This window comes from Bubalus kerabau, chromosome 4, assembly GCF_029407905.1.
Source record: "Bubalus kerabau isolate K-KA32 ecotype Philippines breed swamp buffalo chromosome 4, PCC_UOA_SB_1v2, whole genome shotgun sequence".
Taxonomy (NCBI): Eukaryota; Metazoa; Chordata; class Mammalia; order Artiodactyla; family Bovidae; genus Bubalus; species Bubalus kerabau.
Genome location: NC_073627.1, coordinates 58,556,350 through 58,582,241, shown reverse-complemented (window position 1 = coordinate 58,582,241; position 25,892 = coordinate 58,556,350). Strand labels below are relative to the sequence as shown.

Sequence of the window (25,892 nt, the reverse complement as noted above, 5' to 3'; positions counted from 1 at the left end):
TTCAGTCATGTCCAACCATATGGACTGTAGCCCCCCATGCTCCTCTGTCCATGAGGATTCTCCAGGCAAGAATACTGGAGTGGATTGCCATGCCCTCCCCATCTAGCACTTGCCATGGGTTTAATAAATAGCAGCAGAATGTGCTTTGACTGTTTGCCAAAGTGTGTATATAAGTGTCCCATAAAGGAGATGGGAGAGGCCACTTGAATTGTGTGTTACCTCCCTCCTTAATTTCCTGGCCTGAATGTAAACCTGGATGTTTGCTGCTGTATTTTTTTCTCCTTTTGAATTGTCCCTTCTTTCCCTCTCTAGTATTTATTTACTGCTTCGTAAACCCTGGTGGCTGGATTCCATCCTGGCTCATCAACTTGCTTGTCAAGGTGAGACCCCCAGAGGCAGGGGGGAAGCGTGCTTGACAAATGTTGACTTACCCTGTGGGGCTGTTAGACTGAAGAGATGTGCAGTCTCAGGCCTCATGATGCTCTTTTACGAAGCAGCATGGTTGACTGACTCTGGTTAGGACTGGGGTTGCCAACACCCAGGACTGAGGTTGGGACAACAGACTAAAATCTTTACCTGGAATATCAGCTCTCCACTACTTTCCCACCAAGATCCCACCAGCATCACTCTCTGGAACCTTTGGACAATAACCTGGTCCTTGTAGGAACAAGGGTGCTTGTGGACCCTGTATCTGCTTATGGAGGAGTTAGGCCAACATGGCTTGGGAGACAATGAGATATGCTCAAGCCTGGGGAAGCCTCCAGTTTCATTTTTGTGTTTTCTTTCTATAAGGAGAAGGGACTTCAGTGGTATGCAGATCACTCCTGGAGACCATTCAGTGTGCTTTGTGTCCTACTTACGGGCTGGTGGCTCACCAATTCACAGGGAGAGTGAAAAAGTACACAAACTTGAGTAAAACACATCATATTTTGAATTCTGGTCCCTACTTCTGACTATGTAATCTAGGGAAGCTGTCAGTTTCTCCCCTCCAAAAAAACAAACAAACAAAAAAAAACAAACAAAAAAATACACGGGGATGGATATTTCCACAATGTAGAGAAGGAGTAACCAAAACAACATTTGGGGAAAGTCTGGGCAATGTTCAACAGTAAGGGATGCCATATCCTGCCTCTTGCTCCCAATTCTTACCAATTTCTAATTTTGTAAAGCAAGTCCTTTCTTTCATCTTCTTGGAAAAATCGCACAGCCCAGCCCAGTCCCATTTCCTGAGTTTTCTTTTTCTTTTCAAAAATAGTGTCTTAGACTTGTCTTAGCTTTCTACTAGCAAAAGCTAAAATATGCAAGGTCTGAAACCTGTGGCCTCTATCTTACCTGTGCCCGGAGTCTTACCTTTTTCATCATCAGTAACAACATTCTGTTGAAATCTTACCAGGAGCCCTATTATCATATTTATTATTCCCCAAGGCATCTTGCTTCACCTTTGCCACATCCTGAGAATCAAGAGTAGTTGCTGTTAGTACAGAATAATGACAATCTCCTTTTCTTTGCAGAATGGAATTCCTGGCTTCCTGGCTGACCTGGAGGATGCCTGCCTGAGGTACCCGGGGAGAACCTAAGAGAGATTTAGGAGCTTTTTATTCATGAATGATGTCCCTGCAAGTGCCTCAACTACTGCTGCTCAGGATGTCTGTCATTTTTCCATCTCAGAAGCCTGCACACACTCCAGCACCTTGTGCCCAAGGGTGCCAGCCTGATGCCTAGCTTCCTTTCCCATTCTCCTCACTCTGGGACAGCCTGCCTTGTTTCACTGTAGAATGTGGGTCAGATTCGGAAAACCCTTGAAGAAAAACTCAGAGCTTTTTGTGGATGGACGTACCAAAATGCTCCAAAGACATACAATTCTAAATCAAGAACATAGGAATCTTTTTTTATATATAATATATTTTCTTATTGAAAGATAATTGTTTTACAGAATTTTGTCATTTTCTGTCAAACCTGAACATGAATGGCATATATATATATCTCCTCCCTTTTGAACTTCCCTCCCATCTCCCTCCCCATCCCACCCCTCTAGGTTGAGAACATAGGAATCTTTTGATTTCCATCTTAGTTGCAGATCTTCTCCCTGATGTAAAGAAGCAAACTGAGGATAATAAAGATGGATGGGTGGGGTGTCCTCCATATTGTTCAAGTTGCCATTCAATTCTTTGAGGAATTAAAGAAACCTATATTATCTTACAAACCAGGCCTTTATTATAACTGAAAAGGAGGCTCTAGGAAGAATTCAAAGCCCACTTGTCCTTTTTACCAGTGCCCAAATGTACCCTTTTCATCTCAAAATGTTTGCAGATATTCTAAAAGTTATGAACTTAAGGAACAAAAGTCCCTGGTGCAACTTCCATTCTTTCTTTGTGTCCTTGAGATATAAATATTCTACATAGTCTTCCCTAGGATACAAAGGAATCTCATAAGAAGGAAAGAAAAAGTCCATTTTGATAATTAGAAGTAGGAAACATCTTAAAAGTCTCACTTGGAAATATTAGTAAAAAACTATCTGAGCAGATAACCTTGATTTACTCCATCTTCCAAAATCACAATGGACCCAAATCTTCTTTTATAAACCACTGAGTTTCATATTATCATATCTGTTTATTTCTTTCTCTATCTATATGCTCTAATGAATTTTTTGTATTTCTGAATGATATTTCCAAAGTTTTTTTTACAGGCTCCAGTAATTGACTTGAAGTTCAACAAGAAATACACAAATCAAGTGTACTATCAGAATTATAGAAACTAATCCAAATGTTTTCCAGATTCATGTGATCAGGGATAATATTTGGTAAATAAACCTATTTTACAAGGACAATTGAGTGGTGCTACAAAAACACTGAAAATACCCTCATTTTAATCTGGTTCTATGCCCAAACTTTTATACTATTCATGGGGTTCTCAAGGCAAGAATACTGAAGTGGTTTGCCATTCCTTCTCCAGTGGACCACATTCTGTCAGACCTCTCCACCATGACCCGCCCAACTTGGGTGGCCCCACAGGCATGGCTTAGTTTCATTGAGTTAGACAAGGCTGTGGTCCTAGTGTGATTAGACTGACTAGTTTTCTGTGATTATGGTTTCAGTGTGTCTGCCCTCTTGCAACACCTACCGTCTTACTTGGGTTTCTCTTACCTTGGATGTGGGGTATCTCTTCATGGCTGCTCCGGCAAGGCGCAAAGCAGAGCGTGGGCGGCTGCAATGGGGCATGGAGCGCAGGCAGCTGCGACGGCGCAGAGAGCACGGCCGAGAGGAAGTACCCCACGTCCGCGGTCAGGAAACAGAATGGGAAAGACAAGAGATCTCTTCAAGAAAATTAGAGATATCAAGGGAACATTTCATGCAAAGATGGGCTCGATAAAGGACAGAAATGGTATGGACCTAGCAGAAGCAGTAGATATTAAGACGAGTTGGCAGGAATACACAGAAGAACTGTACAAAGTGGATGTTCACGACCCAGATAATCACCAAGGTGTGATCACTCACCTAGAGCCAGACATTCTGGAATGTGAAGTCAAGTGGGCCTTAGAAAGCATCACTATGAACAAAGCTAGTGGAGGTGATGGAATTCCAATGGAGCTATTTCAAATCCTGAAAGATGATGCTGTTAAAATGCTATACTCAATATGCCAGCAAATTTGGAAAACAGCAGTGGCCACCTGGAAAAGCAGGCCTTTTCCAGGACTGGAAAAGGTCAGTTTTCATTCCAATCCCAAAGTAAAGCAATGCCAAAGAATGCTCAAACTATCGGACAATTGCACTCATCTCACATGCTAGTAAAGTAATGCTCAAAATTCTCGAAGCCAGGCTTCAGCAATACATGAACCATGGACTTCCAGATGTTCAAGCTGGTTTTAGAAAAGGCAGAGGAACCAGATATCAAATTGCCAATATCTGCTGGATGATCGAAAAAGCAGGAGGGTTCCAGAAAAAAACATCTATTTCTGCTTTATGGATTATGCAAAAGCCTTTGACTGTGTTGATCACAATAAACTGTGGGAAATTCTGAAAGAGATGGGAATACCAGACCACCTGACCTGCCTCTTGAGAAACCTGTATGCAGGTCAGGAAGCAACACTTACAACTGGACATGGAACAACAGACTGATTCCAAATAGGAAAAGGAGTTCGTCAAGGCTGTATATTGTCAGCCTGCTTATTTAACGTCTGTGCAGAGTACATCATGAGAAACGCTGGACTGGAGGAAACACAAGCTGGAATCAAGATTGCCTGGAGAATATCAATAACCTCAGATATGCAGATGACACCACCCTTATGGCAGAAAGTGAAAAGGAACTAAAAAGCCTCTTGATGAAAGTGAAAGAGGAGAGTGAAAATGTTGACTTAAAGCTCAACATTCAGAAAACGAAGATCATGGCATCTGGTCCCATCACTTAATGGGAAATAGATGGGGACACAGTGGAAACAGTGTCAAACTTTATTTTTTAGGCCTCCAAAATCACTGCAGATGGTGACTGCTGCCATGAAATTAAAAGACACTTACTCCTTGGAAGGAAAGTTATGACCACCCTAGATAACATATTGAAAAGCAGAGACATTACTTTGCCAACAAAGTCCATCTAGTCAAGGCTATGGTTTTTCCAGTAGTCATGTATGGATGTCAGAGTTGGACTGTGAAGAAAGCTGAGTGCCGAAGAATTGATGCCTTTGAACTGTGGTGTTGGAGAAGTCTCTTGAGAGTCCCTTGGACTGCAAGGAGATCCAACCAGTCCATTCTGAAGGAGATCAGCCCTGGGATTTCTTTGGAAGGACTGATGCTAAAGCTGAAACTCCAGTACTTTGGCCACCTCATGCGAAGACTTGACTCATTGAAAAAGACTCTGATGCTTGGAGGGACTGGGGGCAGGAGGAGAAGGGGACGACAGAGGATGAGATGACTGGATCGCATCACTGACTTGATGAACGTGAGTCTGAATGAACTCCGGGAGTTGGCGATGGACAGGGAGGCCTGGTGTGCTGCGATTCATGGGGTCCCAAATAGTCGGACATGACTGAGTGACTGAACTGAACTGAACTTATGCCCAAACTTCTCACCAAGAAATGGTTCAGCAATAGGAGCCAATTAAATTACTATAAAACATTCCTTCATCTATAAAACGAATCTTTTTGTTTTTCCTTTGCCAACTAAAAATTATCACTCGCCACCTGGCACTACAAGAGTGAACACCCCAGTTACTGCAGTAACTGCCCTTCAATAGACCTTGCAAGGAGTTCAGGGCAGAAATTAGGAATGAAGCATTCGGTGCTTTGGTTTTTGCATAGTTGGACATTTTCAGGAGAAGATTTTATTAGCCCAATTTCTTGCTTTTTCTTATATCTAGAAAATCACTAAGACTATTATTGGACATCTGTTCCACATGAATAGCAGCAATCTTTCTGAGACTAGTGGAAACCCTCTGCCAAAATGTTTGCTTGACTTCACGTATCCCCCTTCACTAAAATCACATATATATTGACCTCCCTTGCCTACTTTTCAAAGCAGTTCCTCAGAGATATCCGAGAGGCTGAACCCTGGGCTATAGTTCTCATTTTGTCTCAAGTAAAACTAAACTCACAGCTCTCACATGGTGCTTTTTTGTTGTTGTTGACACCTTTGGCAATCAACAAAGAGACCCAGAGCAGACTTGTAGCCCTCTTCTGAACTTTATGAAGAACCCGAGGTTGGTATCAAGAGACCTTCTGTGCCCATCCACCTTCTCAGAGAGTTCACATGATTTAGAGTGAGTCTGTCTTGGTTCTTGCATCTCGCTTATAGGTTTATGATCCTGAGCTCTATTTGGTGGTCTATAAGAGGTATCTGTTTCCACTGTTTCCCCGTCTATTTCCCATGAAGTGAAGGGACCGGATGCCATGATCTTGGTTTTCTGAATGTTGAGCTTTAAGCCAACTTTTTCACTCTCCACTTTCAATTTCATCAAGAGGCTTTTGAGTTCCTCTTCACTTTCTGCCATAAGGGTGGTGTCACCTGCATATCTGAGGTTATTGATATTTCTCCCAGCAATCTTGATTCAAGCTTGTGTTTCTTCCAGTCCAGCGTTTCTCATGATGTACTCTGCATATAAATTAAATAAACAGGGTGACAATATACAGCCTTGACGAACTCCTTTTCCTATTTGGAACGAGTCTGTAGTTCCATGTCCAGTTCTAACTGTTGCCTCCTGACCTGTATAAAAATTTCTCAAGAGGCAGATCAGGTGGTCTGGTATTCCCATCTCTTTCAGAATTTCCCACAGTTTATTGTGATCCACACAGTCAAAGGCTTTGGCATAGTCAATAAAGCAGAAATAGATGATTTTCTGAAACTCTCTTTCCTTTTCAATGATCCAGCGGATGTTGGCAATTTGATCTCTGGTTCCTCTGTCTTTTCTAAAACCAGCTTGAACATCAGGAAGTTCACGGTTCACATACTGCTGAAGACTGGCTTGGAAAAACAGTGGAAACAGTGTCAGACTTGATTTTTCTCGGCTCAAAAATCACTACAGATGGTGACTGCAGCCATGAAATTAAACGACACTTACTCCTTGGAAGGAAAGTTATGACTAACCTAGATAGCATATTCAAAAGCAGAGACATTACTTTGCAAACAAAGGTTTGTGTTGTCGAGGCTATGGTTTTTCCTGTGGTCATGTATGGATGTGAGAGTTGGACTGTGAAGAAGGCTAGTGCCGAGAATTGATGCTTTTGAACTGTGGTGTTGGAGAAGACTGTTGAGATTCCCTTGGACTGCAAGGAGATCCAATCAGTCCATTCTGAAGGAAATCAGCCCTAGGATTTCTTTGGAAGGAAATATGCTAAAACTGAAACTCCAGTAGTTTGGCCACCTCATGCGAAGAGTTGACTCGTTGGAAAAGACTCTGATGCTGGGAGGGATTGGGGGCAGGAGGAGAAGGGGACGACAGGGGATGAGATGGCTTGATGGCATCACTGACACGATGGACATGAGTCTGAGTAAACTCCGGGAGTTAGTGATGGACAGGGAGGCCTGGCGTGCTGTGATTCATGGGGTCGCAAAGAGTCGGACACAACTGAGTGACTGATGTGATCTGAATAGGTATCTGGCCCCCAGTTGAAAGATACTGGGGGGAGGGGGACAACTGAAAGACACTGTGGAAATTGCCTACCCAGTGGAAAGAAATTAATTTGCTCTGTTCAACGACACTGAATGACCTGGGACTGAGTGTTAAGATAGGAAGCTGATCTGACATATTTCCTCAATTGACTCTATACATGGACATCACCAGGTGGTCAACACCTAAATGAGATTGATTATGTTGTTTGCAGCCAAAGATGGAGAAGCTCTATACAGTCAGCAAAAACAAGACCAGGAGCTGACTATGGCTCAGATCATGAAGTCCTTATTGCCAAATTCAGACTTAAATTGAAGAGAGTAGGGAAAACCACTACATCATTCAGGTATGACCTAAATCAAATCCCTTATGATTATATAGTGTAAGTGAGAAATAGATTTAAGGGCCTAGATCTGATAGAGTGCCTGATGAACTATGGAATGAGGCTCGTGACATTGTACAGGAGACAGGGATCAAGACAATCCCCATGGAAAAGAAATGCAAAAAAGCAAAATGGCTGTCTGGGGAGGCCTTACAAATAGCTGTGAAAAGAAGAGAAACAAAAAGCAAAGCAGAAAAGGAAAGATATAAGCATCTGAATGCAGAGTTCCAAAGAATAGCAAGAAGAGATAAGAAAGCCTTCTTCAGCGATCAATGCAAAGAAATAGAGGAAAACAACAGAATGGGAAAGACTGGAGATCTCTTCAAGAAAATTAGAGATACCAAGGGAACATTTCATGCAAAGATGGGCTCGGTAAAGGACAGAAATGGTATGGACCTAAGAGAAGCAGAAGATATTAAGAAGAGATGGCAAGAATACACAGAAGAACTGAACAAAAAAGATCTTCACGACCCAGATAATCACGATGGTGTGTTCACTGACCTAGAGCCAGACATCTGGAATGTGAAGTCAAGTGGGCCTTAGAAAGCATCACTACAAACAAAACTAGTGGAGGTGATGGAATTCCAGTGGGGCTATTTCAAATCTGAAAGATGATGCTGTGAAAGTGCTGCACTCAATATTCCAGCAAATTTGGAAAACTCAGCAGTGGCCACAGGACTGTAAAAGGTCAGTTTTCATTCCAATCCCAAAGAAAGGCAATGCCAAAGAATGCTCAAACTACCACACAATTGCACTCATTTCACATGCTAGTAAAGTAATGCTCAAAATTCTCCAAGCCAGGCTTCAGCAATATGTGAACTGTGAACTTCCTGATGTTTAAGCTGGTTTTAGAAAAGGCAGAGGAACCAGAGATCAAATTGTCAACATCTGCTGGATCATGGAAAAATCAAGAGAGTTCCAGAAAAACATCTATTTGTGCTTTATTGACTATGCCAAAGCCTTTGACTGTGTGGATCACAATAAACTGTGGGAAATTCTGAAAGAGATGGGAATACCAGACCACCTGATCTGCCTCTTGAGAAATTTATATGCGGGTCAGGAAGCAACAGTTAGAGCTGGACATGGAACAACAGACTGGTTCCATATAGGTAAAGGAGTACCTCAAGGCTGTATATTGTCACCTTGCTTATTTAACGTCTATGCAGAGTACATCATGAGAAACGCTGGACTTGGAGAAACACAAGCTGGAATCAAGATTGCTGGGAGAAATATCAATAACCTCAGATATGCATATGACACCACCCTTATGGCAGAAAGTGAAGAGGAACTCAAAAGCCTCTTGATGAAATTGAAAGTGGAGAGTGAAAAAGTTGGCTTAAAGCTCAACATTCAGAAAACCAAGATCATGGCATCCGGTCCCTTCACTTCATGGGAAATTGTTGGGGAAACAGTGGAAACAGTGTCAGACTTTATTTTGGGGGGACTCCAAAATCACTGCAGATGGTGACTGCAGTCATGAAATTAAAAAATGCTTGCTCATTGGAAGGAAAGTTATGACCACCCTAGATAGCATATTGAAAAGCATGACATTACTTTGCCAACAAAGGTCCGTCTAGTCAAGGCTTTGGTTTTCCAGTGGTCATGTATGGATGTGAGAGTTGGACTGTGAAGAAGGCTGAGCACCAAAGAATTGATGCTTTTTAATTGTAGTGTTGGGAAGACTCTTGAGAGCCCCCTTGGACTGCAAGGAGATCCAACCAGTCTATTCTGATGGACATTTGCCCTGGGATTTCTTTGGAAGGAATGATGCTAAAGCTGAAACTCCAATAGTTTGGCCACCTCATGCGAAGAGTTGACTCATTGAAAAAGACTCTGATGCTGGGGGGGATTGGGGGCAAGAGGAGAAGGGGACGACAGAGGATGAGATGGGTGGATGGCATCACTGACTCGATGGACGTGAGTCTGAGTGAACTCCGGGAGATGGTGATGGACGGGGAGGCCTGGCGTGCTGCGATTCATGGGGTGGCAAAGAGCGGACATGACTGAATGACTGAACTGAACTGAACTGATAAATGCAGTCCAGTTCACTCTGGATTTCTTTAGAAATGTCCTCTTTGGGGCCTCACTCAGTGTAAGTAAGCTTTCACAGTTGGATTTTCCAGGATCAGGTTAACTAGAAAATCCCTCATAAGTTTTTTGTATCAGTATCAGTAATTGTGTGAATGAGTAAGGAAAATTTTTGCCAAATAAGTAAACAAATAAAAGGATGACTCTACACTGAAGTCAGATATAAACTTGAAAACTGAGATATTATTCAAATGGATTACTTTAAAGTGTCCAGATATTTAGTGCTAAGTACATTAGTTATTTAGTTGTAACTAATTATTCATTTAATATTTGCAGTTTTCCAAGATTCTTGGGTGGTGGGCATCCTGTAGACTCTGCAATGGCTTTACCTAATAAGAAACACATATTTATTGAACAGTTACTTGGTATTATATTGTTATATGCTTTTTATAGATTTATTTTTCATTTAATACTCATAAGTAATCCGACAGGTAGGTGTCAGACAGTGTTGATATACAAATGAAGAGATTAAGTGACTTGTTTGGGGAAGTCACTATTTGGAAAATGGTGAAACTAGAATCACAGCCTGTTTAAAGATTACCTCCTAATTCCTGTGCATTATCGTTTCTGTGTTCAGATGATATGCATTCTTTCTGTTGCTCACAGGAATTTACAGTCACAACAGAGTAAACTCTGGGTTTGGACAAGCTTGTTTTGCCAGAAACATACAATCACCTTCCCACAGAACCTCTGTAGCGACCCATTGATGAGAATAGGATCAGCTGAAGAAACTGTTTGGAAACATTTTTATTCACTTTAAAACTTTGATGTTCTCGACGTGGGTGGGTGGTGGGAAAGGGAGCCATTTGCCAAGAAGAACTGAGGTCAAACTAGAACTATTTATCTTAACGAACTTATCTTATGGAATAGTGGAGAACAGATCTCTCGCTTCTTTCTTTAGATAAAAATTTTAAAGTCTTGTTTCACAAAGGTACCTTTCTGTCTCCTTGTTTACTTAGATAAACTACCTAGGAAACAGGCATTATTGTCTTTGTGAAAGCAATTGTAAAACTTGGTAAAACTAATGCCCTAAGATAGCACATGGCCAAAGAATGAGAATGCATTTTCTTTCCTCCTTCTCACTGAGGGCTCCAAGTCCACCTTGAACTCCAACGGACCACAGAGCCTGGTCAGTAAGTTTGCCATTGGCATCTCTGGATGACTTCTAACTTGAGGGGTTCCATGATCTCAGCGGGGCCTCTCTCCCCTATTTATTTCTATTTATTTTCTAAGGTAAACTTAGTTTGGAAAATTTTCTTTACAGTTCTGATATGACTCCTTCTTTCTTTCTAGGGTTACAGGGTAAGGTTTTGGGTCGTTTCCACAACAAAATTAACATTTCTGACTCTTCACTCTTGAGCAATGAAAGCAACCATAAACTGAAAGTCAGGAAATCTGAGTTTTTTTTTTTTTTTTTTTTTAATTTAAATTTATTTTAATTAGAGGCTAATTACTTTACAATATTGTATTAGTTTTGCCATATATCAACATGAATGAGTTTGAAGCTTTTTTCCTCTTTGTGGCCTTGGGCAAGACACCCAACCTCTGAGTCCCATCTGTCAGATCTCAGGGTCCTGTCTTGTAGATTCTTTACTATTCTTTTCTTTCTATTTTAAAAATCCTATTTGGGCTTCTATAATTTCCCATATCATTATCAGAGCACATAGATGAGAGGACTAAGGGAAAGAGCTAACAAAACTACCCAAGCTCTCGTGATATGACTGATGGGGAAGCCCAGGGATGAGTCTCTTTGGGGACAGGAAGCAAGTACTGCTGTGTCTGCAAGGTTTGGGGACACAGAATTTTTGAAGTTGGAGAAGCAATTGGGATCCCCAAGAACTGCCCAGAAAGTGTCACTTGGAGTGTGCAATTCTTCAGTGCTTCTCCCATCCCAGGAATCCAGGAAGAGTAGCTATCCTGCTGTGTGACTTGTACTAAAGCAGTAGATTCCTATATAAGCACCCAGTTCAGAACAGAGAAAAGATTTAGTCTACTTGTTTAGTCTCTTTCTGAAATTCCTTTTTATTTTCTTTGAGTTTGCAATTTTACCACTGTCAAATATATTCTGTATACCAGTGAGGAGTTGGATTACCTGCTTTAGACTTGCACGGAGTACTTATAAAAAGTACTGGTTTCAGGGCTCTACTCTAGACCTACTGTGTTACTGCATCAGGATATTTGTGCATGTGTGTGTATGTTGGTAGATCTGGAATCTGTATTTTTTATTCATACCCCACATGAAGTTTGAGATCTTCTGCTCAACACTAATATAACAATCTATTGAGTGCATGAGCCTACACGTCTCTGGTTAATACCATCAATGGTTCCACTTCATTAAAGAGTCACCTTCAGCTTAGATAAAATTATAGATATCTGTACAATAGACTATTTCATGTTCCTCTCACCTGTTGGTTCTTTTGGATACTCGGGATGCTATTTACTCATTTTTCCTGATACTTCAAGCATCACCTGCTTCCACAATTTTAGGACCAGGCAGAGTTGAGTTTCTTACACTGTATCCCTATACTGCTCTATGCTAGGGTTTTTCTCAACCTAGGCTCTTTGGACATTTGGGGCTGGATAGCTCTTTGCTGTGGGAGGCTGTCTTGTTTATTGACGAATCTTAGCAGCATTCTTGGCTCTACCCACGAGATGCCAGTAGCAGCTCCCGAGTTATGAGAACCGGAAATGTCTTCAGGCACCGCCAAATGTCTCTTGAGGAGCAAAGCTGTACCTGGTTGAGGGCACTGCCCTAGACTTACAAACATCATAGCCCGAACCAAGTCATGTGGGCAGTTGCTGCTCATTTATCTCCCCTGAGATCCCGAGTTCCAGAGTAGGGGTTTTGCCTAGTGTATCCTTGTGTCCCCGGTGCCAACGCACAGCGCCTTAAACCTTAAAACTTAAAAAAAAAAAAAAAGGTCTATTTATTTGGCTGCATGAGGCCTTCACTGTTGACTCCTGTTGTGTCATGAGGGATCTTTCGTGTGGCGTGTGGACTCCGGAATGTGAGGGCTTCAGCAGTTGCCACGAACAGGCTTCGTTGCTCCGAGGCATCTGAGAGCTTATCTCCCCAACTAGGGATCTCAGCTGCGTCCCCTGAAGGTCCCCTGCAGCTGAGCAGGTGGGTTGTTAAGCACTGGGCCTCCAGGGAAGTCCCCTTAGCAAAACTTGACTGACGCACTAGGTGTCAGAAGAGTTACATTTTAGCTTATCCTGGTGGGCTCTATGTTTCAGATGTGGTGACGCTGGACAAACCAGTTAGCATCCCTGTGCCTCGGTTTCCCTCACTTGTAACCCTCAGCCTTGTGCCTTTGCGTTGCCCATGGATGGAATGAGAATGGGTCTGTAAAAGTGCAAAGTGGAGAAGGAAGCCTGCTGAAGGCAACGTGAGGAAGACAGGGTTCTCTCATGTTTTCTCCAGACACAAAGCTTGGGGAGTACTGAAAATTCAGGTTATGCAAACAGTACAGTGCCCTGTACCAATATCTGGAAGAGATCTTTAATCTGGAGCATTATAAACACAAGGAACTTTGTTAAAATGAACAGACTGTGGAAGCCTTAAAGGCTCAACTCCCTGCCCAAGATAGGCCTTGTGGGTCTAATAAGGACCCAGCCGGGCCTGAGGGGGCCCTCTCTGCCCAAGTCTGGTCCAGTGTTCTGTGGCCTCCAGAGGCTGTCAAACACTTTCCTTAGCACCATTCTGTTCTGTTCTGTGCTGGGGCTCCCTTGTTTCCTGGCCTTGAATGTCAGTGCAGGAAGTTACCAGGTTTTACATCTGTAATTGCACAGAATACGTGGCATTAATAAGGGAGCCTCTTCACTCTTTGTAAAGAGTTTTTCCTCTAGTACAGCCTATGGAATTCCTCTCCAGTTATTTATTATCTTCAGGAAGGGTCTCCCCCCACTCTGTCTCTCTCTCTTTGCTTACCTACTTTATGACTTCCTTTACACCCTGGGCATTCCATCGCTGTGGCCTCTGTGCTCTCCCAGCACTGTGGTGGGCTGGTTTATATACCTCCCTCCCTTTTTTAACAGAATGAATTAGTTTCCATGTTGAGTTCAGCTGAGAAAAACCTCTGCTGCATGATAACGTAGGCTTTGATACTTTGTGTGTGTGTGTGTGTGTGTGTGTGTGTGTGTGTGTGTGTGTATGCCACCATCCAGCTGCAGTCAGCCAGAACTTCCCCATTAATTATTTCACATCCCAAACATGAAGGCTACAAGCATTCACAAATATTAAAACTACACAGACATGTCAAAAAGTCCTGAATGCATATACTGTTAGGGCTACAAGAGAGCTTGGTTACCATTTAATCTAGCTCTTCCATTTGAAGTTTGTGACTATTGAAGCCTGACTTCCTCAGAGTATTTTCTTTGCAGTCTGACCATCTCAAAAAACCACCCTGAATCATTCTGTTCCTCTTTAAATGCATCACAGATAATCTCTATATTCCAACTTTTTCTGTACTTCATGATCCTTCTCTAAGGTTAAAATAATAATTTCCTTTCAATACAAGGCTTGGAGATATCTCATCTGAAAGAAGTGGTAGGTGTTTCTAAAATGGTGAGGTCTAAGTATTTTTACAGTAACACATGGTTTAGAGCAATGAACAGGATGTTTTTCCCATTGTCGTCATTGTTCAGTCCCTAAGTAGACTCTTTGTGACCCCATAGACTAAAAGCATGCCAGGTTTCCCTGTCCTTCACTAGCTCCTGGAGTTAAATCAAAGTCATGTCCATTGAGTCGGTAATGCCATCCAACCATCTCATCCTCTGTCATCCCTTTCTCCTCCTGCCTTCAATCTTTCCCAGCATCATGTCTTTTCCAATGATACAGCTCTTCGTATCAGGTGGCCAAAGTATTGGAGCTTCAGCTACGGCAACAATCCTTCCAATAAATATTCAGGGTTGATTTCCTTTTGGATTGACTGGTTTTATCCTTGCAGTCCAAGGGACTCTCAAGAGTCTTCTTCAGCACCACAATTAGAAAAGCATCAATTCTTTGTCCCTCAGCCTTCTTTGTGGCCTAAATCTCACATCTGTAAGTGACTACAGGAAACACTGTAGCTTTGAGTCTATGGGCCTTTGTCTGCAAAGTGATGTCTCTGCTGTTTAATATGCTGTCTGGGTTTGTTATAGCTTTTCTTCCAAGGAGTAAGCATCTTTTAATTTTGTGACTGCAGTCACTGTCTGCAGTGATTTTTGAGCTCAAGAAAATAAATTTGTCACTGTTTCCACTTTTCCCCATCTCAGTCAGTTCAGTTGCTCAATTGTGTCTGACTCTTTGTGACCGCATGGACTGCAGCATGCCAGGCTTCCCTGTCCTTCACCAACTCCTGAAGCCTGCTCAAACTCATGTCCATTGAGTCAGTGATGCCATCCAACCATCTCATCCTCTGTCGTTCCCTTCTCCTCCTGCCCTCAATCTTTCCCAGCATCAGGGTCTTTTCCAAGGAGTCAGTTCTTCGCATCAGGTGGGCAAAGTATTGGAGTTTCAGTTTCAGCATCAGTCCTTCCAATAAATATTGAGGACTGATTTTCTTGAAAATGGACTGGTTGGAACTGCTTGCAAGGCTCTCAAGAGTCTTCTTCAGCACTCAGCTTTCTTTATAGTCCAACTTTCACATCCATACATCACTACTGGAAAAACCATAGCTTCGACTAGATGGACATTTGTTGGCAAAATAATGACTCTGCTTTTTAATATGCTATCTAGGTTTGCCATAGTTTTTCTTCCAAGGAGCAAGCATCTTTTAATTTCATGGCTGCAGTCACCATCTGCAGTGATTTTGGAGCCCCCCCAAATAAAGTCTGTCACTATTTCCACTGTTTCCCCATCTATTTGCCATGAAGAGATGGGACTGGATGCCACGCATCTGCTATTAGGTTATCTGAAGAGCTCATGGACAGTTTTTGGCTTTTGTTTTTTTAAAAAAGAATAAGCAGTCTGTTTTATTGAGTGCTCAGAGTAGGAATGCATGGGTATTGAGGATCTCTGGGAACTTGTAAATTTCCTTCTCTGTTCTTTTTGTCCTGCTTCCATAGTCTCATGAGCTGCTGCTTCTTGTGGAAATAGATCTTGACCTTCTTCTTCCTCTTCTCCTCCAGGGTGGCTGTAACTGCCTGGTTCTCCAGCCAGCCTCCTGAGCCAGGTGCCCTAGGTAGGGAAACTTCTGCATAAGGTTCAGACGCAGGACTCAGAGAGCAGCAGGAACATCATCCACTTTTTTGTCATGGAGTGCTGGGATCCCTGAAATGCCCCGAGGCAGTCCAGAGCAGCCTGGCCTCGTGTGGTCCTCGGGGCAGTATGCCTGTGGGCAGAGGACAGCAGGCTTGCTCAGTGGGGCATGCGAAGACATTGCTGCCCCTGCCAAGCAGGCGGAATGGTGGCCACGGATGGCAGTGCCTGTGGATTCATCTCATGAGTGGGAGACATGAACATGTGTGGGTAAAGTCCTCATCGCTGGCCTCCTGGAGAGCTTGACTGAGAAGCTTGGCAGCCTAGAACCCCAGTAGTTTTCATTGCTGATCGAGAATAGTGTGTGCTTGGGAATTTCAGACCAGTAAAAATCAAAATGAGGAGGGAGAGACTGGTGTAGGATTTCAAACTTTTTTTGAGCACCCACCTTGAAGAGAAAGCTGAGAATTAATAGTCCTCCCCCTGCCCTGACACTATTCCAAAGTCATTCTACTGCAAAATTCTTCACATTTACGGTTTTATTTTTGTTTTTTTCTTTTTATTTATTTATTTTAATTGGATACTAATTACTTTACAATATTGTATTGGTTTTGCCATACATCAACATGAATCCACCACGGGTGTACATGTGTTCCCAATCCTGAACTCCCCTCCCAATAATTACATTTTAAATTAGGTCTTTAAGAAAGAAGTTGGTGCCTCTTACACTTTTCAGAGTGTTCTGAGAAATGCTATATCAATGCATCTAAGGAAAAAATAGGAAAACAAGATTTTTAACAGTTTTGTTTTTCAATCAATGCCTAAAATAGTGACCAGAAGCAAAAACTCACTGGTGCATCCCCAAGCAGGATTCTAGGCCAGTCCGATTCATCTTCCCCCACCTCCCCAAGCTGTGGACTCCACATCGCCTCTGCAGGCCCCTAGAACAGATAAATAATGTAGGACAAAACGAGCAGACTTATGATGGGCTTCACTGGTGGCTCAGATGGTCAAGAATCTGCCTGCAATGCCTGAGACCTGAGTTTTATCCCAGGGTTGCAAAGATCCTCTAAAGAAGGGAATGGCTACCCACTCCAGTATTCTTGCCTGGAGAATTCCGTGGACAGAGGAGCCTGGCAGGCTACAGTCCATGGGGTCCCAAAGAGTCAGACATGCCTGAACGACTTTCATTCACTTCACTTCACTTCATGATGGCAAAGAGCATCAGGAAGAAAATATCCACCACTGTGGCAAAGAGGACTCTGGATTCCTGAGAGATGTGAGCTGTGAGTGTGGAGTTTGCAGTCAGTGGAGAGAAATGACTCACTCTCCCCTGTGCTGCTCAACCCCCTTTGCCCCTCCCAGGGCCTTTGACAGAGGGATGCTGCTGCCCCTTCAGCTGACTTCCCTCCTCCCTCCCTTGCGTGGTCAACCAGTCACAAATCAGGGGAAGTAACCAGGGAACTGCTCCATACAGACCAAGCAGAAGTGAAGAGACTAAATTTCTCACTAGGAACCCAGTCCCATCCCTTTGTATCTAAATGAAGTCTGCATGACATGCACATAGGAGGAGATCTCATCTGTATCCAGATGCCTTAGGAATGATTCCTCCTGAATGAGTTTCTTCTCCCTGTTCCCTCTCACACTCTGGGAAAATTATCTCAGAACAATGATGGTTGGGAATTGGAATGGGCCAAGAATTGGCAAGCAGTAAATGTCATGTCACAGCAGACATTGACAAAGGTCCCATGTGAGTCTCAGCTGGCATCTCTGGGGATAGAGTTAACACTAATGGGACAGATTTTGTGTAAATGATATAATTTTTTTTTTCAAAGAACGATTTGACTTATTTAAATCCAAATGAACAAAAAAGCTCCAATTCACCTATGACACCCAATCCAAACACTAATCTGTCCTCTGTATCTATGTGCTTGCTGTCTTTTGCTAAATAAGTACTAAAAAGAACAAGAGTACCACCATTCACAATCATGATTACTTTTTAAAAGAGAGACCACTTTAGAGGAAAAACAACAAACAGGACATATCCTCTCCACACTGCTTTTATTTTTCATATTTTTTTCAGTGCATCTCTCCAAATCAGCTCAGGTCAGTTCAGTCGCTCAGTCGTGTCCTACTCTTTGTGACCCCATGGACTGCAGCATGCCAGACTTCTTGGTTCTTCACCAACTCCTGGAGCTTGCTCAAACTCACGTCCATAGAGTCGCTGATGCCATCCAACCATCTCATCCTCTGTCAACCCCTTCTCTTGCCTTCAACCTTACCCAGCATCAGGGTCTTTTTCAGTGAGTCAGTTCTTCCCATCAGGTGGCCAAAGTATCGGATTTCAGTTTCAGCACCAGTCCTTCCAATGAATATTCAGGACTGAGTTCCTGTAAGATTGACTGGTTTGATCTCCTTGCAGTCCAAGGGACTCTCAAGAGCCTTCTCCAATACCACAGTTTAAAAGCATCAATTTTACACCACTCAGCTTTCTTTACGGACCAACTCTCTCATCCATACATGACTACTGGAAAAATCATGGCTTTGGCTAGACTGATCCTTGTCAGCCAAGTAATATCTCTGCTTTTAATATGCTGTCTAGGTTTGACATAGCTTTTTCCTAAGGAGCAAGTGACTTTTAATTTCATGGCTGCAGTCACCATCTGCAGTGATTTTGGAGCCCAAGAAAAGAAAGTCTGTCACTGTTTCCATTGTTTCCCTATCTATTTGCCATGAAGTGATGGGACTGGATGCCATGATCTTCATTTCTTGAATGTTGAGTTTTAAGCCAGATTTTTCACTCTCCTCTTTTACTTTCATCAAGAGGCTCTTTATTTCCTCTTTACTTTCTGCCATAAAGTTGGTGTCATCTGCATATCTAAGGTTATTGATATTTCACCTGGCAATATTGATTCCAGCTTTTGCTTCATCCAGCCTGGCATTTTGCATGATGTACTCTGCATATAAGTTAAATAAGCAAGGTGATAATAAACAGCTTTGATGTACTCCTTTCCCAATTTGGCACCAGTCTGTTGCTCCATGTCCCGTTCTGTTGTTTTTTGACCTGCATACAGATTTCTCGGGAGGCATGTAAGGTGGTCTGGTATTCGCATCTCTTTAAGAATTTTCCACAATTTGTTGTGATCTACCCAGTCAAAGGCTTAGTCAGTGAAGCAGAAGTAGGTGTTTTTCTGGAATTCTTTTAATTTTTCTATGATTCTACAGATGTTGGCAATTTGATCTCTGGTTTCTCTGCCTTTTCTAAATCCTGCTTGCACATCTGGAAGTTCTCGGTTCATGTTCTGTTGAAGCCTAGTTGGAGAATTTTGATCATGACCTTGCTAGCATGTGAAATAAGTGCAAAAGTGCAGTAGTTTGAACATTCTTTGGCATTGCCTGTCTTTGGCATTGGAATTAAAACTAACCTTTTCCAGTCCTGTGGCCACTGCTGAGTTTTCCAAATTTGCTGGCACATTGAGTGAAGCACATTAAGAGCATGGTCTTATAGGATTTGAAATACCTCAGCTGGAATTCAATCACCTCCACTAGCTTTGTTTGTAATGATGCTTCCTAAGGCCCACTTGACTTGACAATCCAGGATATCTGGCCCTTGGTGAGTGATCACATCATTGTGATTATCTGGGCCATTAAGATCACTTTTGTATATTTCTTCTATGTATTCTTGCCACCTTTCTGAATATCTTCTGCTTCTTTTAGGTCCATACCATTTCTCTCCTTTATTGTGTTCATCTTTGTATGGAATGTCCCTTGGTATCTCTAATTTTCTTAAAGAGATCTTTAGTCTTTCCCATTCTATTGTTTTCTCTACTTCTTTGCATTGATCACTGAGGAAGGCTTTCTTATTGCTCCTTGCTATTCTTTGGAACTCTGCATCCAGTTGGATATATCTTTCTTTTTCTTCTTTGCCTTTCACTTCTCTTATTTCTCAGCTCTTTCTAAGGCGTCCTCAGACAACCATTTTTCCCTTTTGAATTTCCTTTTCTTAGGGATAGTCTTGATCACAACATCTTGTACAATGTCCCAAATCACCATCCATAGTTCTTAGGTACTCTGTCTATCAGATCGAACCCCTTCAATTTGTTTGTCACTTCCACTGTATAATCATAAGTTACCTGAATGGTCTAGTGGTTTTCTCTACTTTCCTCAGTATAAGTCTGAGTTTTGCAATAAGGAGTTCATGAGCTGAGCCACAGTCAGCTCCCAGTCTTGTTTTAGCTGTCTGTATAGAGCTTCTCAATCTTTGACTGCAAAGAATATAATTAGTCTGATTTCAGTATTGACAATCTGGTAATGTACATGTGTAGAGTCATTTCTTTTGTTTATGGAAGAGGGATTGTTCTGTGACCAGTGTGTTCTTTTGGCAAAACTCTGTTGGCCTTTGCCCTGCTTCATTTTGTCCACCACGGCCAAACTTGCCTATTACTCTAGGTATCTCTTGACTTCCTACTTTTGCTTTCCAGTCCACTATGATGAAAAGGACATCTTTTTTTTTTTTTTTTTTTTTTGGTGTTAGTTCTAGAAGGTCCTGTAGGTCTTCATAGAACCATTCAAATTCAGCTTCTTTGGCATTAGTGGTTGGGGCATAGACTTGGATTAATGATATTGAATAGATAGCCCAGAAAATGAACATAGATAATTCTGTTGCTTTTGAGATTGAATCCAAGCACTGCATTTCGGATTCTTTGTTGACTATGAGGGCTACTCCATTTCTTCTAAGTGATTCTTGCCCACAGTAGTAGATATAATGGTCATCTGAGTTAAATTCACCCATTTCAGTCCCTTTTAGTTCACTGTTTCCAAAAATGTCAGTGTTCACTCTTGCCATCTCCTGTTTGTTGCTAAGTTGCTTCAGTCGTGTCCGACTCTGTGCGACCCTATAGACGGCAGCCCACCAGGCTTCCCCGTCCCTGGGATTCTCCAGGCAACACTGGAGTGGGTTGCCATTTCCTTCTCCAATGCAGGAAAGTCAAAAGTGAATGTGAAGTCGCTCAGTCGTGTCCGACTCGTCGCGACCCCATGGACTGCAGCCCACCAGGCTCCTCTGTCCATGGGATTTTCCAGGCATGAGTACTGGAGTGGGGTGCCATTGCTATCTCCTGTTTGACCACTTCCAATTTATGTTGATTCATGAACTTAACATTCCAGGTTCCTATGCAATATTCTTCTTTATAGCATTGGACTTTGTTTGACCACCAGTCACATCCATAACTGTGTGTTGTTTTCACTTTGGCTCAGCTTCTTCATTCTTTCTGGAGCTATTTCTCCCCTCTTCTCCAGTAGCACATTGGGCACCTACCATCCTGGAGAGTTCATCTTTCAGTGTCATACCTTTTTGCCTTTTCATGGGGTTCTCAAGGCATGAATGAGGAAGTGGTTTACTATTCCCTTCTCCACGTTTTATCAGAACTCTGTACCATGATCCGTCTCTCTTGGGTGGCCCTACATGGTTTGGCTCATAGTTTCACTGAATCAGACAAGGCTGTGGTCCATGTGATCAGTTTGATTATTTATTGTAGACCATCCTGAGTTTCCTGCTCAGGTTCTCACAAGGCTGCCATCAGGATATCAGTGGGGTGTATTCCTTTCTGGATCTCAGGATCCTCTTCCAAGCTTGTGGGGCTGTCAGCAGAATTCAGTTCCTTGTAGCTATAAGGCTGAGGGCCCCTCTTTCTTTCTAGTTGTCACTGGGGTCCTCTCTTGAGCCTTCTCACAGCACTGACTTTTGGAAACCACCAAATCTATATTAATTAATCCAAGAGTCAGAGATGTGAGGTATCATGTCAAATCCTATAAAAAAAATAATGGAGAACACAAATCCTTTGATGTATGTTGGTATTATTTATTGCTAGTATCATGAGCTTCTTTCATGAGGCCAAGGTGTTGTTTATATCTGAAGATTTCTTGATTATTTGAGAGACAGCATGAGGAAATCAGCATACCCAGAAATAAAAACCTTGCTCAGAGAATCTCTCATCTTGACACACCTCCAGAAACCACCCCACCTTCATCTTTAAAAGAAGAGTCTGTTCTACAGAATGTTGTATGAAAAGAAATAGTAAATCTGAAAGCATTTAATAACTGCAAAGTGATCTGTAGCTGTGAGATTTTGTCAGTATCTCCAAGATTTATAGTTTAATCAAGACTGTGTTAATCTGCTTGCAGTGTCTGATGCAATATCAAAATATGTTCTATGTAGCATACTACAGTGTATTATGTATATGTTAGTGCCTGGCACAAAATAGGCACTCTATAATTTTCTGTTCCCTTTACCCACTGAAAGTATATGCTTTGACTCTCTAGCTAACACCAAACATTCTGCAGAATGATAGTCAAGCTGCAATTATGCTTCTGTGATCCTTTTGAAATTTTCTTTGATAAACAAATGGAGAGAAAATCAGAATAATCTTTATGTTATGAAAAATTTCATCCTACTCATACATCAGCTTTTTCACCTCACTTCTTGCGCCCTCTACTGACTGCAAGTTTGTATTGATTTAGCAAATTGAACTGCTTTGAACAAAGTGAAAGTGAAAGTTGCTCAGTCGTGTCCAACTCTTTGAGACCCCATGGAGTATACAGTCCATGGAATTCTCCAGGCCAGAATACTGGAGTGGGTAGCTGTTCCCTTTTTCAGGGGACCTTCCTAACCCAGGGATCGAACCCAGGGCTCCCGCATTGCAGGCGGATTCTTTACTCAGGTTTCCTGCATTGCAGGAGGATTCTTTACCAATTGAGCTATCAGGGAAGCCCCATTTTGAACAGAAAGATTACAGTTCTCCAGCCTGTGACTATGACTAATATGTATGCTATTTTTCTCACAAAAAATAGGATCAGGCTGCATATGTTTTCAAAAATGTGCTTTTAGCACTAACTGTATATGGCAAACATCTTTCCATGTCAATAAATGTATCATCAAAACGGCTACATGGTGTTGCCTTGCAAGATGTCCCATCCTTATGAGAGCACTTTGAGTCTGCCTAAGCTTTTCTCATTGCTATTTTTGCATAATATTTATGCTTCATATTCTCCATGAAGATATGTTAGAAACTAGAGCCAAAATGGATAACACTCCATAATTAACCCTGGAGTCTAAAACAGATACATCAGTACTAAGAGTCACAGTACACAGTACTGCCGAATATTTCTCCTTTCAGTTCCCATTCCCAGCGCTGCTTATCTTTTCCTACTAAATTGCACCAAAATATGTCACAAGCAAAGAGCGAACATTTTAAAAGATTTAAAATCTTGTTTGCAATAGGACCCAAGAAGATAGTTCATCTCCAAAATGAGGATTGATTATCATGAATAAGGAAATAATTGAGGTCTGGAAAGAATGAGTGAAAATTAGAAATGTCTTTGGCATGTTCACCCCCTGCTGAAGGAATGAATGCCCTAAATTATACTGGAAAAAAATCAATTAATGAAGCTGAAAAAAAAAAAAAACTTGAGAGCTCTCTCAAGACTCACAGGAAAACAACCAATAATTGAAAATAATGAGAAAAAAGATAAGAAATAAGGAATCCAACAGATGTAATTATGCAAAATAGGAATTCCAGAGCAGGAAATTAAACCAGAAGAACACAATTAACAATTAAATGACAGAAGACATTTTTGAGTTAAAGAAATATTTGTTTGAAGCTTTACAAAGATCCACTAGTGAACTCCGGGAGTTGGTGATGCACAGGGAGGCCTGGCATGCTGCGATTCATGGGGTCGCAAAGAGTCGGACACGACTGAGCGACTGAACTGAACTGAACTGAACTGAAGACTTCCTTGGTGGCCCAGTGGATAAGAATTCATCTGCCAATGCAGGAGACAAAGGTTCCACCCCTGCTCCAGGAAGATTCCACGTGCTGGGGAATAACTAAGCCCATGCGCCACAACTTCTGAGGCCACGTTCTGGAGCCGAGGAGCTGCAGCGACTGTACCCATGTGCTGAGCTATGGAAGCCTGCACGCCTAGAGCCCGTGCTCGGCAGCAAGAGAAGTCACTGCATGAAAAGCCCGCGACCCCAAGGAAGAGTAGACCCGACTCACCACAGCTGGAGAAAGCCCGCATGCAGCAACAAAGAGCCAGGGCAACCAAAATAATAAATAATCTTTAAAAAAGGCTCACTAAAAACTAATGAAACACATGCCTAGGTGTACTAAGGCAAAATTCTTGAATATAAACGACAAACCAAGCTTTCTGCATGAATTGAAGCTTTTAAAACACAGAAAGTCATGCATTCTAGAAAGGAACACAAATCAAGCTCTTCTTCCTAAAGCTAAATGCCAATCATCAATGCTTACAGAACTTTGAGGATGGGTCAAAATTAAGAATTCAAGAATAGTAAAGACATAGCTTAAAAGAGCTAAAACTGAACAATAAAAGCATGGTTTTGAAGCATTCTGCAAAAGTAAAAATATAATTCTTTAAGGAGAGGATTGACGTTGTAAACCACAACAGTAATAGCTTAGTGAAAGGTAGCATAAAATCACTGTACTTTTTTCTTTGGGGGGATGAGATTAATATTTTATATTGAAGTCTAGTTGATGCACAGTACTATGTAAGTCACAGGTCTACACTACACTGATTCACAGTCTTAAAGCTTATACTCCCTTTTTAGTTGTAAAACATTGCCTGTGTTCCACATGCTGTCCAATATGTCTTTGTAGTCTATTTTATCCCTAACAGTTTGTACCTCTTCACCCTCCTCCCCACTTTTCTCCCTAAACTGGTAACCACTAGTTTGTTCTCTGTATCTGTAAGTCTGCTTCTTTCTCATTATAGGCATTAGCTTGTTCTACTTTAGATTCCACATATAAGTGATCGCATACAGTCAGTCTTTCTCTGACTTATTTCACTTAGCATAATGCCCTCCAAGTCCATCCATATTGCTGCAAATGGCAAAATTTCCTTCTGTTTTATGATCAAGTAGCATTTCATTGTATATATAAACCACTTCTTCTTCTTCCTTTTTTAAGAGACAAAAATCTTTTACTGTCAAGCACCATGCATCACCTGGAAACCACGTATTGTGAGGAGGTTGAGGTTGAGGTTCAGGGAATCAGAATCCAGCCCCCAAAAATACATCAAACACGTGAGTCCTGCCAGGTGGAGGGGAGATCTTGTAGGACTCACAGGGGTATCAGAGGAGGAGTAGCGCATCCCCTGATGTGAACTGCGGGGAGACCATGTTACATGCCAGGCCATCCACAGCCACTGCCAGACCTCCCTGCTGGCTCCCGGCCTCCCATCACCGTCCGTCCCAGTGGGCGGTGCCCAGGGCCTGCTGTAGTCTCTTTTCCAGCACCAGGAACTTTTGGGACATGGATTGCCATGTTGTGGTCAGTTGCTCAGTCGTGTCTGACTCTTTGAGACCCCATGAATGTAGCCCGCCAGGCTCCTCTGTCCATGGGGAGTCTCCAGGCAAGAATACTGGAGGGGGTCACCATGCCCTCCTCCAAGGGATCTTCTGAACCTAAGCATCAAACCCGGGTGTCCCGCATGGCAGGCGGACTCTTCACCCTCGGAGCCATAAGGGAAGCCCTGGGACATGGATTATTTCTTCCAAATTCAGGAAAATACACATTGCAGTAAGAGCTCTACACTGAATGGCTCTGTACTCTGGGAAGCTTCACTGCATTTAAGTAGGGGCGACATTCATGGGAGCAGCTACCAGAATTCGCCTCCAATCACAGTCTGTAGCAGGGTTCTGAGCGCCAATCTGTGACTGCGCTGAACACACCCTTAGCAACACCCGTGTAAGGACTAACTCTGAGAGGGGGAAAAGCAAACTCAAGCCTCAGTGCTGAGTTCATTACAACTTCTCGAGAATCTCATCAACAGTCCATGCGGTATAGTTCAAAATATAAGCATCTTAAGGTAAGCAGATAACTCTTTTAGAACTCCAAATATATTTTCTGGCTATATTTATGTGGGGCTCTCTGCAATGGGTGGCCTGGAAGAGGCTCTTCCTCAGGACAACAAGGGATCACAGGACTTGGGTGGCCCAGTGGGACTGAGGGGAGCTGAGTACTTGGGAGGAGGCTCCCTTCTGGTTTCAGTTGGAGACCAACTTCTAAGGCACAGTCCAGGGCCCTGCAGTCCCTCTCCCCATATCCTCTGGTGTAATGCTAATGT

At 42.4% G+C, this 25,892-nt stretch overlaps 1 protein-coding gene and 1 non-coding gene across 2 annotated transcripts in view; one reads left to right on the top strand and one right to left on the bottom strand.

The window, feature by feature from the left end:
- LOC129649765 (phosphatidylcholine transfer protein-like) overlaps positions 1–25,892 on the top strand; it is an 89,261-nt gene that overhangs the window by 21,427 nt on the left and 41,942 nt on the right. Inside the window, exons 5-6 of the mRNA XM_055577565.1 lie at positions 313–380; positions 1,512–1,558. Coding sequence (XP_055433540.1) covers positions 313–380; positions 1,512–1,558 — 115 coding nt within the window. The remainder of the gene's footprint in view (positions 1–312; positions 381–1,511; positions 1,559–25,892) is intronic.
- LOC129651906 (small nucleolar RNA Z195/SNORD33/SNORD32 family) lies at positions 15,955–16,039 on the bottom strand. Its single transcript, XR_008714403.1, has one exon. It is a non-coding gene; the product is annotated as a small nucleolar RNA Z195/SNORD33/SNORD32 family (small nucleolar RNA).